The following is a 14,259-nucleotide window of genomic DNA, read 5'->3' on the forward strand; positions in this document are numbered from 1 at the left end:
TGCTGTTTGCTTACAGCAGCACAAAACGCGACCCCTCTCTATTCACGGGGCAGTACTGGTGGCGCCACATATGCTTGGTTTTGGCTGGGGGTTTTGAGATGATGGAAGTTCCTATGTCTCATGGTTTCTCCGTTCATTCTCCCGAGTCTCACTGGCCGGCATTCTTTCCGAAATGATAACCAACCTCAAACCAATAAATGTTTGTGGTATGTCGAGTTGGTGCCGTAAATTAAAATGATGTAGATACTATTACAGACGCAACATGTGAGGGTGAACCGGTTCGGGAAAGGTAGAAATGTGTGGATGTGCTTACATGTTTCAAAAGTACCAGTAATTTCCCTCAATCCCTCTCTAATACTTTTGTATTTCACACCCACAATCTTATTTGTTGTAATGTTATGACGTGCCGAACCATGTTGGAAATGTCTCGACCTTGCAAACACTTGCGCAGCCTCGAGGTATATTGGCGGTTTTCCACAGCTTTGCTTGTCCTCTAAATATAGAGTAAGATTTAACTCTACCCAGACACTTAGAGGTTATTTACCCCCCCCCCCATAAACAAAAGCCGTGTGACTAGCACTGAATCATGGATAACTTCATGGAAAGCTTCTGAGATGATCCCCTTTCAGGCTTTTTTGTTTATTCTTTCCTCTCATTTTAGTTGTAGTCTAAAATCAGTGAAAACCCCAATTCAACCTCAGAAGCATTTTTCAGTAATCGTCCACATTTCACTGGCTATGATGTAGTGAGAACTCGGAATCTAAGAAGAATCTTAGAAGGAGCGGAAGACTATGATGTCATAGTCAGATCATTTACTGGGGTCATTAATGTGCTTCAGTCTGCAGCGATTCCATTTGCACAGTACTTCTGTTAAACGTTTATAGATCGCAGATGTTACTGAAGTTTTAGGAAGTTTTAGGAAATCTGTTTATGTGATAGCCTAATTAACTCATACTTTTGGATAAAGTTAGTGAAAAATACATGGGAAATTGTGTTTTATTGAAGCTGTATTGATTTTCCGACTGAATTCTAAACTAAGCAAATACATATATAATTTGTGGTCACTTAAATGACTTGAACCATGTAGATATCTTGCAATTATTCATCACAGTTCAATCAGTAGTACACGTCCTTATTGGTCCTGTCTTAGTAGAAAAATCCATTATGTAAGCAGGTTGATTTTGGCTGCCTTCTTTTATAAACACTTAAGAAAAGCTATGCATCCTGTTTTTCTTCACTATGACAGACAAACTTAATACTGTTATGACAAGAATAAGATACATCTCAACATAGAATACAAAGTTATAGTCTGCAACTTTTTTCTTCTTTAAGTATTATACAGTTGATCCATGCATCCTACAAAAACACGTCTAGACAGGTACGAACAATGGCAGCATTCTGCCATGATCCTCAAGGCAGTGATCATGTTTCGTCCTATCTTGACTTTTAAGTGGAAGCTTATAAAATCTAATAAAACAAGACAGAAAGTAAACATGCCAAACAGAGATTCTGGTAGCAATTTTTTGGGACAAAAAAATTTTTCATGATAACTGCTCGTTTCACAGGAATCAAATTAGGTCTATGTTTATGGTCTTTAGTGGTTTGTAATAATAATAGTAGACAAGATTACAGTTACTTAATTCTCTGAGGCTTTAAAACAACACTAGAGTAGGAGCGGACGCAGGAGAAAGCCATGGGTGGGATTTTCCGTGGGTCAAGGAAATTGTTCTCGAGGCGAAGAGCAACTAGATGAGAGTCATCGTCATTCAAGGGGTCGCAAATGGCGTCTTCTGAAACATGCCTGTTGGACAAAAAATTTAACAATCTCAAAGTTCTCCTAATGTTGCAAAAATCACTTCTAAATTTCCTATATTAACTATCTATATTTTCAGGAAAAGTATCTTGGATTAACTTTCTTTTTTTTATTTGTATTAAGAATATACTAAAATTAAAACAGTTCTTTGCCAACTGAGAAGGAAAATGAACTTGTTTTGAGATAAATTGTCTGGAATCAATTTTTAATATTTTACACAAGTGAATTTATCTGGTTTTTGTTCTCTCTCTGTGTGTATATATATCAGGAAATGTATATATCCCAGGAAATTATGACAAACTAGACATGCCACTTTTTGCAGGAGGCTAGCAGTGTACCTTATTTTGTTGTTGTTAAGTCGTAGGAAATGTAATGTTGTCATCTCATTAATTCCCATGGGAATAGACGTAAGCTGGTTATGGTCTAGACAGAGTTCAGTCATAGTGTTGAAGGTGCCAAAAAATGACTCTGGCTCTACAGCGTCACCATCCAGCTTGTTGTAAGAGAGGTAGAGGTACTCAAGCCCAGGCTCCATGTGTGCGAACACGTATCCTGGAATGCGTTCAATCTGATTCCCGGCCAAAACCAAATGAACCAGTGACTTTGGCAGGAAGGATGGAACCAGGTAGAAGTTGTTGTGCGAGAGATCTATAGATTCCAGGTTCCTTTTAGATACAGTGGGATAAGTAGAATAAGAGATCATGTGTTTAAAAACCAGAAGAAAAAAAAATAGAAAAGGTTTTTCACTTCTAGAAACTTTTCTAGAAAGTTCTTCCAAAGGACTATTGTAAAAAAAACTGTTGCACCACTTTAGCATGTAATATTTCAGTGCAAAAATGTATTAACTAGCCACCCACAATCCAGTACAACCAGAGGCTAAAGATGCTAAAATGTCACCAGTCTTAATTTAGTCTTCAAATTAGTTATTAAAGGGTTAGTTCACCCAAAAAATGAAATTTACCCCATGATTTACTCACCCTCAAGCCATCCTCGGTGTATATGACATTCTTCTTTCAGATGAATATAATCAGAGTTATATTAAATAATGTCCAGGGTAATCCATGCTTTATAATGGGAGTGTATGGTGGGACAAATTCTAAAGACAGGAAAAATGCACTTATCCATTATAAAAGAAGTCCACACGGCTCTGGGGGGTTAATAAAGGCCTTCTGAAGCGAAGCGATGCGTTTGTGTAAGAAAAATATCTATATTTCAAACTTTATAAACTGTAATCTCTAACTTCTGCTAGCTGTCGTGCACAGCGTGAGCTCCGGTGAGAATGTGCTAGTCTCGCGAGAACCAAGTTGTGTACAGCAAAGGAAATCCACGTGAAGAAGTGAATTATTTGAGCTATACTCTACATTTTATTAGTGTTAAAATGCTGATTTCTTGTGAATATCCGGGTTGCTTCAACAAAGCTAAAGTCTTGAGACTACGTGCGCCGACATCAAAGGGAGATGCAGAGCACTGTGCGTGACTGGCTGCCGCTTCAAACCTGGATTGTTTGTTTGTATGTTTTGCTGCACTGATTGGATTACTGCTTTATTTGTATTTCTATATCACCATTGGATAACTGTGCTTTTCAGATTACTCCAGTTCTAACTGTTGGTGCTTTGGACTTGATTGTTGACTGCAATTTTTACTGCCTGCAAGTTTTGCCATCGGGCTGCTGCGAGCTCTCTACCCTGTTGCGTCTTCCACCACTTTCGGCTCATCAGATGGATGAGTTACCGCTCTCTCTATCAGTTGCGCGGTTTGTTTACTGCTTGCTATCTGGGTGTGTTGTCTCCCTCTTAGCCTTCTGTTTTTGGTGATGTGACTACGTCATAAGCTGGGACACCACTCTCTTGTGAACACACGTATGACAGTTAGCGGAAGCTAGAGATTACAGTTTATAAAGTTTGAAATATGGATATTTTTCTTGCAGATCTGTCTTTAGAATTTGGGGCACCATCCACTCCCATTATAAAGCATGGATTGGCCTGGACATTATTTAATATAACTCCGATTATATTTGTCTGAAAGAAGAATGTCATATACACCTAGGATGGCTTGAAGGTCAGTAAATCATGGAGTAATTTTCATTTTTGGGTGAACTATCCCTTTAATATGCAAATTGGGCTTATAATAGAACAAAAGTGGACAATATTTGCCCTAATATTGGTTTCATTGACCTTGTTGAGGACACGCACCTGTGATTGATCCAGGCTAAAGGCGCAATACTCGACTCATCTAATTTATTATGTCGTAACACAACGACGTTGATGTTTGTGGTGTGGTTGAATGCTGTTTCAGAGATTTCTTCAATCAGATTGTTTTCAAGGTACAACTCCTAAACGTCAAAGAGAATATGAAGTAAATTATACAGTTTGCTTCATTAAATACAGTTGCTACTTGACAAAGCAATTAAGTTAAGTTAAGTTAAATTACTTTGTGGTAAATTTGTGGTGTTGGTTTGCCGTAATTTTAGTGCCACTGGTTTCCCACAGGTACTGTAAAACCAATGCTGATTTGTAGCGAACAAGATTGTTTGACTAAGTCATGGGTTTCTCTATTTCTTGATGTTCCCTGACTCCAGAATAGTTCTCCATTTTCAAAACTTACCAGTAGAGATGCGGGTAGGCCCTGAGGAATGGTACGGAAATGGTTTCTGCTTAGCCGAAGGTAAGTCAGCCCTTTGAGGGGCTTAAAGGCCTGTGGATGGACGTTACCTTCACTGAGCAAGTTCCCCTCCATTTCCAAAGTAACCAGGCTGCTGAGACCTTCCAGGAATTATGAAGCAATTTGTGAAAATATTGTGTTTTCATAGTACAACATTAGGTAAGGAACATAATGCTAGTATTAGCTGATTAAAGGTCAGCATTTTTATAGATGTTCCACTTATGTAAACCTTTCTACATAGCAATTTTGTGTAACTGTTTTACCTTCAAAGCTGTTTTCCTCAATTTCTTTTAGATTGTTCTCATTTATCTTAAGTTCCTGGAGTGTTGATGGGAGCTCAGAGGGAATTTGTTCCAGAAGGTTTCCATCCATATACAGGCGAGACAGGAATTTAAGACCCTTAAAAGAAAGTTACATAAAAAGCACGTCATTAATCTTTAGGTGCGAAAAAATAAAGGTCATATACAATATGCTTTCGAAATCCTTCACTAAAAGTTTTCCACTTTGGTTTTCTCGCAATACTTTGGATACTTCGTTGTGCTGACGTGTATGTTTTTGTTTGTGACACATATGATTTCATGGTTATCAATCCCTAAGCTGACTAAACGAGCAGTTGTTTGGACTCCATATGCCATATTGCTATCGTATATATCTGATTGTAACTTCAAGCTGTCTGATGAATTGACACACAGTCTGGGTACTGTATATATACTATATATTTTTTCAAAAATTTCACTGTTTGTTTCAGATGATGGGCATATTTCTACTGGTTAAAACCCAGTGAAAATAGGAAAGACTAGCATAGCATACCCTGTTGTTTCTCTTGAACACATGCCATGGAATTTTGTTTTTATTTGAAAGGCTGTGCAAAAAAAGTGTCTAAAAGTGTCAAGTACAAGTGGCTTTAGTGTTTGTATTAGAGCAAGATTTGTGAAGCTTCTGTAAGAGCCATATGGCTATGAGCAGAACAGAGCAAAACACTTGAGAAAGCCGTGTAGTCTGTCAGGTTTGCAGATGGTACTGTTTTTGCACGGCTTCAAACCGTTTTGGAAGAAACATTTGCTTCTCTAATTTAACCTAAAGTTCAGCTGGAAGTCATGACGTAATGTTCATATGAATTTCTGAACAAGAGGCAGCAACGGAAAGGAGCGTTATCTCAATTGCACAACAGTGTCCGTGTCAGTCTAACTTTAGTCTAACAAATTTACACTCATAATGGGTCTGTTTTCATGTCAACAGGCAGATTTTACAGTTTTTATTTTCTGTCTGTCTCTACATTAAGCAGACATTTCCAACAACATTATGTGATATTAGCCATTTCTTTGCAGCCTTGGTCAAATGTCTTGCAGATTGTCAAGATCACATTATTGGCAACATTCAAGGCTTTTTTTTTTTTTGGCACTTTAAGGTCAGTTTGCATCAAGTATGATGCAACTAAATGGCATGAACATGCACAATATTTGCACCATTTTTTGCACCACAGCTGTTCAGTCTACCAAATGTGTGGTGCTAATGTGCGAAACATGAATATTTTGTCATCGAAGCAATTGCAAATTTGACTAGGCAAGAAAATTGCAGTTGGATTATTTCAGAGGTCAAAATGTTTTTCTCTCCAAAAGAAAAAGATTGTGTTTATTACTGATGTAAGTATGCAGTAAACTTGTATTTTCACTTACTTTAAATGCTTGTGGGTCTATGCCAGAGGACAAGATCTTGTTTTTCCCAAAGTCAATCCATTCTAGGTTGGGAATGCCATTGAATGCCCCAGCAGGGATGGTTTTGATTTCATTGCCTGTAATTTCATAATGCATGACAAGTTATCAAAATCAACCTCACTGAGATCTGTATACATGGACATGGACTGTGTATACTCTGGCATTTGTACTGATTTAGGCTTAATTTCTTGCATGTGTCTTAGGTAAGTGATCTAAGTTCTGTTGCAGTGCCTGTATCTCTTTATGACCTGTAAAAGGGTTATCTGGGGATGCGGCCTTCCTCACCCTGTAGGCTGAGTGATTTGAGCTCAGGGATGGACAGTGGAGGAATACCCATCAGTTTAGCATTTTCACAGGTGACAGTGACATCAGAGATCGAACAACCTGGAGGCAGCAATGTGGTTACCATCTCAGACTCCTCCTCAATTACTTCTGGTTCCTCTTCACCTGGTTCAGTGTCCTCCTCGTCTGGTTCAGTTGGCTCTTGGAGAGCTAAGAGAGGAGGACCTGCTGCTCTCGTTGGTGGCACTGGTGGCATTTGAAAAACGTCTCCCCTCAACCAAACCAGGTCCTCATCTTCAGTGGCCTCGTCCTCATGGAGTCCTTCCTGGGCATGTTCGGCTGCTTCCTCTAGAGCTCTCATCATCTCTTTTTGCTCCATCTCTAGCCTACGAGCCCTTTCCTCTTCAGCCTTCCTGTGTTCTTCCATCCTTCTCTTCCTCTCTTCTGCTGCCGCTCTCTCCTCTTCCTCCTCTCGTAGCCTCCTTTGCTCATCCTCTTTTTCTCTAGCATCTTTGGCCTCTTTTAACTTTCTCTGTCTCTTGGCTTCGTCTTTCTTCTGCTTCTTTCTCTGCTTGCGTTCAACGTCTTTTTTGCGAATTCGTTCCTCTTCATCCATTTTTTGTCTGTCTTTCTGGCTTTGTGATATTTTGGTATAGTGCTCGGAGAGATCATTGGGAAGAGGAGAGTCACCAGAGTACTCAGGGACATCGACAACTGAGACTGTGGAAGTGTATTTACAAGACAAGGAGAGAACAAACATAACAATTAATATATAAAAAATGCTGGCGGGCAGTGCTAATGCCATGATTTGTCCAAACCTGGGTCGATGCAAATTGGGCAGCACTCTCCGATTCGTTGAAATTTGAGTTGGCACTGTAGGGCGGGACACAGTATTTGGTCGCACACCACCTCACCGCTGGAACACAGGCAATTCACGCATGGCTTCGGTGACCACACTGTTTTATCATACATGGTGATGCCTCGAAATACACAGTGCTCTGTTTTTCCTGGAATAGTTATACAAACAATAAAGAAACTCAGAAATGTAATTGATTTCTGCTTACTAATGCAAATCAGTACAAAGTTAAATTGAAGTGAAGTTTGCGAAATGTTGCAATGTAGTCTTTGCAAAGAATCGGTTCTAAACCACGAATCTCTTATGAATCAGTCTGATTCATTTTAATTTTGGTTTTCCCAGGATACCTTGAAAATGTTCAAGGCTGTCACTTTTAATGTTGATCATGTTCAACATTAAAAGTGACGAGGGTGAGTAATTAATAACAGAATTTTCATTTTGGGGTGAACTAACCCTTTAATTTGATTAATTATTTATTTAAAATGTGAGTCATAAAAAGAAAAATTAAAAATGCATTGATTGGCAACAGAAGCCACATTATGCATGTACAGGGCTGATTTTGTAAGCTAACATGCCTGTTAAGGCCCATCTGGCCCAATGTTTTCATCCAATGCGTATAATCTGGCTGTAAAATGGCTATATAATGTTAGCCTATCACAACACTGTTTTCCACATGGCAAATATGTATGTGCTTCTATCTACATTCTCAAGTACAGAGATCTTAGCAGTTTAAAATGGTGTACACATGCTAGCAATAGAGTAGTAAAATGTGTCTACTGGGAAGTAGTGTTTTTTTCTGTCGTTTTAATAGGGTCTTACTGACCACATTTGTGCTGTTTTTCTGTTTTTTACAGATCTGTTATTGACATTAATGCTAAAGACACTTACACTGTGTGTTGGTGGTATCATCCACGCTTTTGCTGTGGCACAACTGACTGTTTGTGTTTTGCGAATTGCAGGGTCACACTGTCACATGTTGCCAGTGTATAATCATGTGGTCAGTGTTCAGTCCTGACCATTACCACCCTGGGCAGAATGGTCATGTACTAAACCATGTCAACTAACCACTCTGTTCCAAAACCCTGTAGGGCAATTTGAAGACTCTCAATGTATACTTGATTTTTTTTAATGGCTTTTTTGAGTAACTTTCATTGCGTAATGACAGCGAAACACACACACACACTGGATCTATATATTACAAAAAAATGTGTTTATGAAAACAGTAAAAGTTGGCATCAGCTATTTATTGTCAAATTATGTTATATTCACTTGTATATGAAGAACACAACTGGCTTAATTACCTAATTTAAATTACGAATAGTTCATAGCTTGACAAACTACAGTTTCAAAGTAGCTTTTCCAACACTGACCTGCAGTCACTTCGTAGTTTAGCTTTGGCTCTTTTGTGTTTTTGTAAGATTCAATGAAAATAGATCCATCTTGTCCATTGCTTTCTGGCGATCTTCCCTGCTGCAAGGCGATAATAGACGTCTGTTTTCTTGCTCGTTTTGGTCCAACACCTCGTCTTCTACCTCGTGCCAAGAGACGTCTCTGATCTTTTGCGAGGCTGAAGGTCAGACAGGCGAAGAGTGACAGTGCCAGTATCAGGTTTAGTCTCATGGCTGAAACCTGTGGGATAAAACACAGAGGCATCTCAGCCCTACCTGATCCTCATATAACTCTGTTAATGTATACTGTCTGCGTACACATTTCCATAATGATAAGTTACGGCATCACAGGTGATCCAGCCTCTAACAGCTTGACCCTGGAAAGCCAGACAGCTTTGAAGGAATAGCAGCCTTTAACACCTTTACTGTAAAAGAGTAAAACTGTTATTTAGGTATGTGATGAGTGGTGTTTAGAGGACTGCAGGAGGCTCTAAGTATTATGTTCAAATGTATCAATCATAGCACAGATTTTTGTAAAAACAGACTTGGTCTTGATGACACTCATGCTCTCAGGTTGTTTCATTTACACAAATTGGTTCGAAAAGTTTGTATAAATGATGTCATCACATCAGTGGCTCCAGATATTCCAGTGTGCCATATTAAATGATATAAAACGTTCCAGTAAAGCCATATGTGCGCACATATTGCTATTTATTATGGTTTTATTAATAGTTTTTATGGTCAATTCGATCAGTTCAGTTTGTTGCAGTCACAATTCAGCTTATTAGAACCTAAATATAATTTACATAAGATATGTATATATATATATATATATCATGCAAGAGAGAGAGAGATCTTTTCCAAAAGATCTTTGTGGAAATCATTTTGTGGAATGGTAACGGAAACATTACGCTGTGTTGAAAATTTTAAAAGATTACTTTAAAATGAAAATTAGCCCAAGCTTTACTCACCCTCAAGTCATCCTAGGTGTATATGACTTTCTTCTTTCTGATGAACACAATTGGAGATATATTAATAAATATCCTGACGCATCCGAGCTTTATAATGGCAGTGAGTGTTGCCAAACGAGTATGAGCTGAAGAAAATGTCTCCATCCACATCCATCCATCATAAACGTACTCCACACGACTCCGGGGGGGGTTAATAAAGGCCTTCTGAAGCAAAGCGATGCGTTTGTGTAAAAAAAAAATCCATATTTAACAAGTTATGAAGTAAAATATCTAGCTTCCGCCAGACCACCTTCCGTATTCAAGTTACGAAGAAAGTGTAAAACTCTCGCAGTTCAAAAAGATTACGCTACGCCTTCCCTATCCAACCTACGGAAAAAACTTAACTGATGTGACGCCAGTTTACACTTTCTTCGTAAGCTGAATATGGAAGGCGGCACTGATTGTGGATGGAGACACTTTCTTCAGCTCATACTCGTTGGTATCGCTTACTGCCATTATAAAGCTCGGATGCATCAGGATATTTATTAATATTTCTCTGATTGTATTCATCAGAAAGAAGAAAGTCATATACACCTAGGATGGCTTGAGGGTGAGTAAAGCTTGGGTTGATTTTCATTTGAAAGTGAACTAATTCTTTAAATCTGGTAGCAATTTCCTAATGGTGAACAAATTATTACCTTTAAATTATTAGCAGAATGGAAATTAAATGGTTATTAGATTAAATTTACATTTGATTTATTAGAGGAATGGAAACTCTTTACACTTTGAACTTGGTAGCAATTTCAGAATGGTGAACAAATTAGTTACGAAGAAAAATTAAAATTAAAGTCTAAAATATATTATTTCAGTGAATTGGCTAAAACTGCTGTTTAATTAATAGTGATTATAGTCAATTCAGTCACCTTTTTTTAACTGTTTTTTTTTTGTACAAATCTGCCACTTGCATGTCACAAAATTCGAAATGCTTGCAGACGAAAAGCCAAGCCAGAAGAGGAAAAGATGACAACACAGATTACCCCGACTTACAGTAATGGGAAACAAGAATAAAATCAACAGCTGAGCAATGCTGATATGTGTGCAGAGCGCGTCTACAAACGTCAGTCCGACCCTCAGGCAAAGTCATATGGTTAGCATTAAATCAGAGCTGCGGTGAGATGGAGAAAAAAAAGAAAAGAAATGTACACGAGGGGGTAAAGCGTTTTAATTAATCTCTTTAGGATGACCAGGCTCAGATGGAAAGAATCTATAAAACCTACAGCTTAGACAGAGAACGAGAGGGGTGAAATATATTGCCATGAGTAAAAACATCCCGGAGGGGCGTGCATGATACGGGGTCCCCCTCTCTCAACGCTGTAATGAAAACCAGGTACAGTAGAGCAATAAGTTTTTTTTTACAGTCCTGCAGCTGTGTCTTTGTGCTTCAGCGATGACACAGACCTATTTCAGAAGACGTTTGTCGTCACTCCAGATGCAAACGTCTCAATGTTTAGTGGAGATGTTCCAAACTGCATGCAAAGAAAAGTTTTCATCTATAAACCCGTATAAATGTGACATGCACCCCGCAGACGGAAGAAGAAAACAATTAGTGTTGTACAAAAAGTGTTTTACGACATTACTGAGGGTGAGAGCTGAAAGAGAGGAGAGAGTCGTTTGTACGTTACCACTGGTTTCGGGCGGTTTTGTGAGGCCAAATATTTCCGCTCTTTCCCCAAAAGCTGTGGGATTTGCCAGCAACGCAAGAAGTGTGTGTGTCTGCTCCGCAGCAAGAAGGCTGATAAATGTCAAAAACAGACAGGGGCTGCTCTAGCGTTTAGTCGGGACTCGCTCGGGCAGAACTTCTCCAGTTCTGTCTCTGAAAGATTCAGGCAAATGAGGGTCGTGACAAGATACTGCCTCTCTCAGGCGAAAGAACTTGGTGATTTTGTGTGTCCTAATTACTAGGCTACTATAGGTACTGTACTCAAACAGAGAGGTGGCATCTGGCTTGTCATTACCACCTCTGTAAAAGCATTGTGTGAATGCAGAAAATAGGCTAAACATTTTAGCTTGAATGAGCTGATCAGAGGGTGTCTAAACTGGTTTTCAGGCGTTTCTGAACGGGTTTTCAAGCTGTATTGGTCGACCCCCTACTGCCCAATGAGACGGTCCCATCTCGTGTTTCAGAGGGTGGGTGCATTGAGCTGAAAAAGATTTCAACTATCTTGCCTTACACTTTTGTACACGAATTGGTCGTAGTCAAGCAGTTGTGTGCTATATTTAGATTGGTAAGCTCAAACGTTTCCCTGTAAATCACATCTAATGTCCATTATTTTATTTATATGCCTCAAAAGAAGGATAAATTAAGACAATTAGTGTCTTGGTATGATATATAAGATTAATGTGGCTGTGTAGTATGGCTGTGATTCACACAAGAAGCTGATATCAAACATTTTAGACAAAATTTGGCCAGTTAGTTTGTATATCTTTTGTCTGCCAATGAAAATATTTCCAAGGGAAGCTAATCAAGCTTTGCGTGTCACTAACTAACTGTTGTATAATAAGATTAATGAATATAAAATGTATTTGGCAGACTGTGTTCTGGACTACTTAGTGTAGTTGCACTGTTATAAATATTAAACTCTCACAACAGTTACACCATTGTACTTCATAAATCATTTTAGTCATTTTATCACAACATTTTATATTCAAGATCTTTTGACATTAAACAAATACAAATGTAGGCAGTAAAAACAGTTTGTTTTGACTAGAAGGTTTTTATTCATTCTCTGTAGGCGAATCGATATATATCTAAATACGTCTTAAGAAATTATTTTAGTCATTAGGGGCTTTCGCATCGAATAGTTCTAGGAACTCAGTTATAGGAACTAGCCACTAGGATAGTTCCCCGAGAACTAATTTCTCCCCGGGCCATGTTCCTGGTTGCATTCACACCGGCAATAGGAACTCTGAAGCGGCTGACAACGCCGTCTTTAAGCGCTGCATTTACAAGCGCTAAAAAACGGTGGATGGAGGATGCCGTGATCGGAGCTGTGTTTGTTGTGTGTCGTGGGTTTCGTGATAATGGAGATGGAATGCAAACGCATAATCTACATGACTGAAAGAGCAAAAAGTGGGGCTAAGAGATGATATCTCCTATGACAACTTTTAGTATCGAGGCAGAGAAAAGAACACAACCCTACAGACAACAGATGTTATCGCTGTTTTCCATGTTCGTGAAGTAAATATGTTTACTCGGCTTTGTGCCGGTGTTTGACATGCGTTTCACCACTCAACGTACATTTACCTCACTGATAGTTCCTATAGTGCTGGTTTAGACCCTACTCTGAAGTAGGAGCTAATTTAGTTACCCCAAAAGGATTTCCTAGAACTAAAATCGTTCCTAGTTCCTGTGGTGCGAACACGGCAAAATCCGGGTACTTCAGCCAGTAGCTCAAGGAACTATGAAATGGTGCGAAAGCCCCTATTATTTTACTCATCACAATAACATTTTATGTTTAAGATCTTTCGACATTAAACAAAGATAATGCAATTTTAGGCAGTAAAAACACTTTGTTTTGACTAAAATGTTTTTATTCATTCTTTGTAGGCAAATAGATATATCTAAATATATCTTAAGAAATTATTTCAGTCATTATTTTACTCGTTTATCACAATAACATTTTATATTTAATATCTTTCGACATTAAACAAAGATTATGAAATTTTATATGGTAAAAAATGGTGTTTGTTTGCTGTGACTAAAAGGTTTGGTTCATCTGTAGACTAATAAATAACATCTTTTTCAAGCATGTCTTGTGTAGTTTAATAGCGATTCATTGTGAAGATGATGCCTGAAGATTTGGAAAATCAGACAGCTGATTAAATTTAAATTGATGTTTATGTATTAAAGAGTTGACATGAAAAAGGTAGTGCAAATACTCTTTATGCTCTCAAAGGTTTGACATTTTTGTAAAGAACTTTAAAGAAAATCTATTTAGCCTTTAATGAGTGGAAATTACACTGTACTTTCTTCAGGCAGATGGACTTTAACGGAGAGCAGAGTTTGAGACATTAAGCCAGGGCTTTCAGAATAAAACAATCTCCAGAAATTCATTGCATTTAGTTTTTTTATTTTTTATGTTTCTTTTTGGATCTCATGAGAATCTAAATTGCAAACATATCCAACCATGGATTGAAGCTGATATCACTCTTACACGATCAAAAGCTTTGTCATTCCTTTCAACATCTCATCCAAAAGATTAGTAGTGTAAGGGATCTAAGAGTTGTAATGTGTATGTGGGATCATTTTGAACAATATACAAATGTTTTTAGCAGCAGAACTATACGTACATGAGTTTTACGAGGTGTAGATCAAAAGAGTGTTTAACTGAAGTGTGAAATTAATGGTGTAAGATATTTCAGCACCGTAGGATGTTTTGACTTGCCATCAGGTAATGACCGGTGCTTTGTGACTCAACCAACTGGAATGAACATCTGTGACTGTTCACTGTTCATAACGGCTCTGCGTGTACTTTCTTTATACATGTTCCTGGTCTTAATTGTGAATTATTCATTGGTGTACATGATTCCATAG

At 38.3% G+C, this 14,259-nt stretch overlaps 2 protein-coding genes across 2 annotated transcripts in view; one reads left to right on the forward strand and one right to left on the reverse strand.

Annotated features, from left to right (window-relative positions):
- Positions 1–14,259, forward strand: part of cenpp (centromere protein P) — a 51,485-nt gene that overhangs the window by 32,700 nt on the left and 4,526 nt on the right. The window lies entirely within an intron of this gene.
- Positions 968–11,717, reverse strand: ecm2 (extracellular matrix protein 2, female organ and adipocyte specific). The gene is made up of 10 exons (XM_051907965.1): positions 11,348–11,717; positions 8,698–8,956; positions 7,290–7,478; positions 6,475–7,191; positions 6,151–6,266; positions 4,738–4,873; positions 4,418–4,575; positions 4,006–4,145; positions 2,152–2,478; positions 968–1,801 (listed from the first exon to the last, which is right to left on the reverse strand). Exons 2-10 carry the CDS (start codon positions 8,945–8,947, stop codon positions 1,633–1,635), a joined length of 2,202 nt encoding a protein of 733 aa, XP_051763925.1. The 5' UTR covers positions 8,948–8,956; positions 11,348–11,717; the 3' UTR covers positions 968–1,632.

The sequence above is a fragment of the Ctenopharyngodon idella genome, chromosome 10, assembly GCF_019924925.1.
Source record: "Ctenopharyngodon idella isolate HZGC_01 chromosome 10, HZGC01, whole genome shotgun sequence".
In the NCBI taxonomy this organism is placed as follows: domain Eukaryota; kingdom Metazoa; phylum Chordata; class Actinopteri; order Cypriniformes; family Xenocyprididae; genus Ctenopharyngodon; species Ctenopharyngodon idella.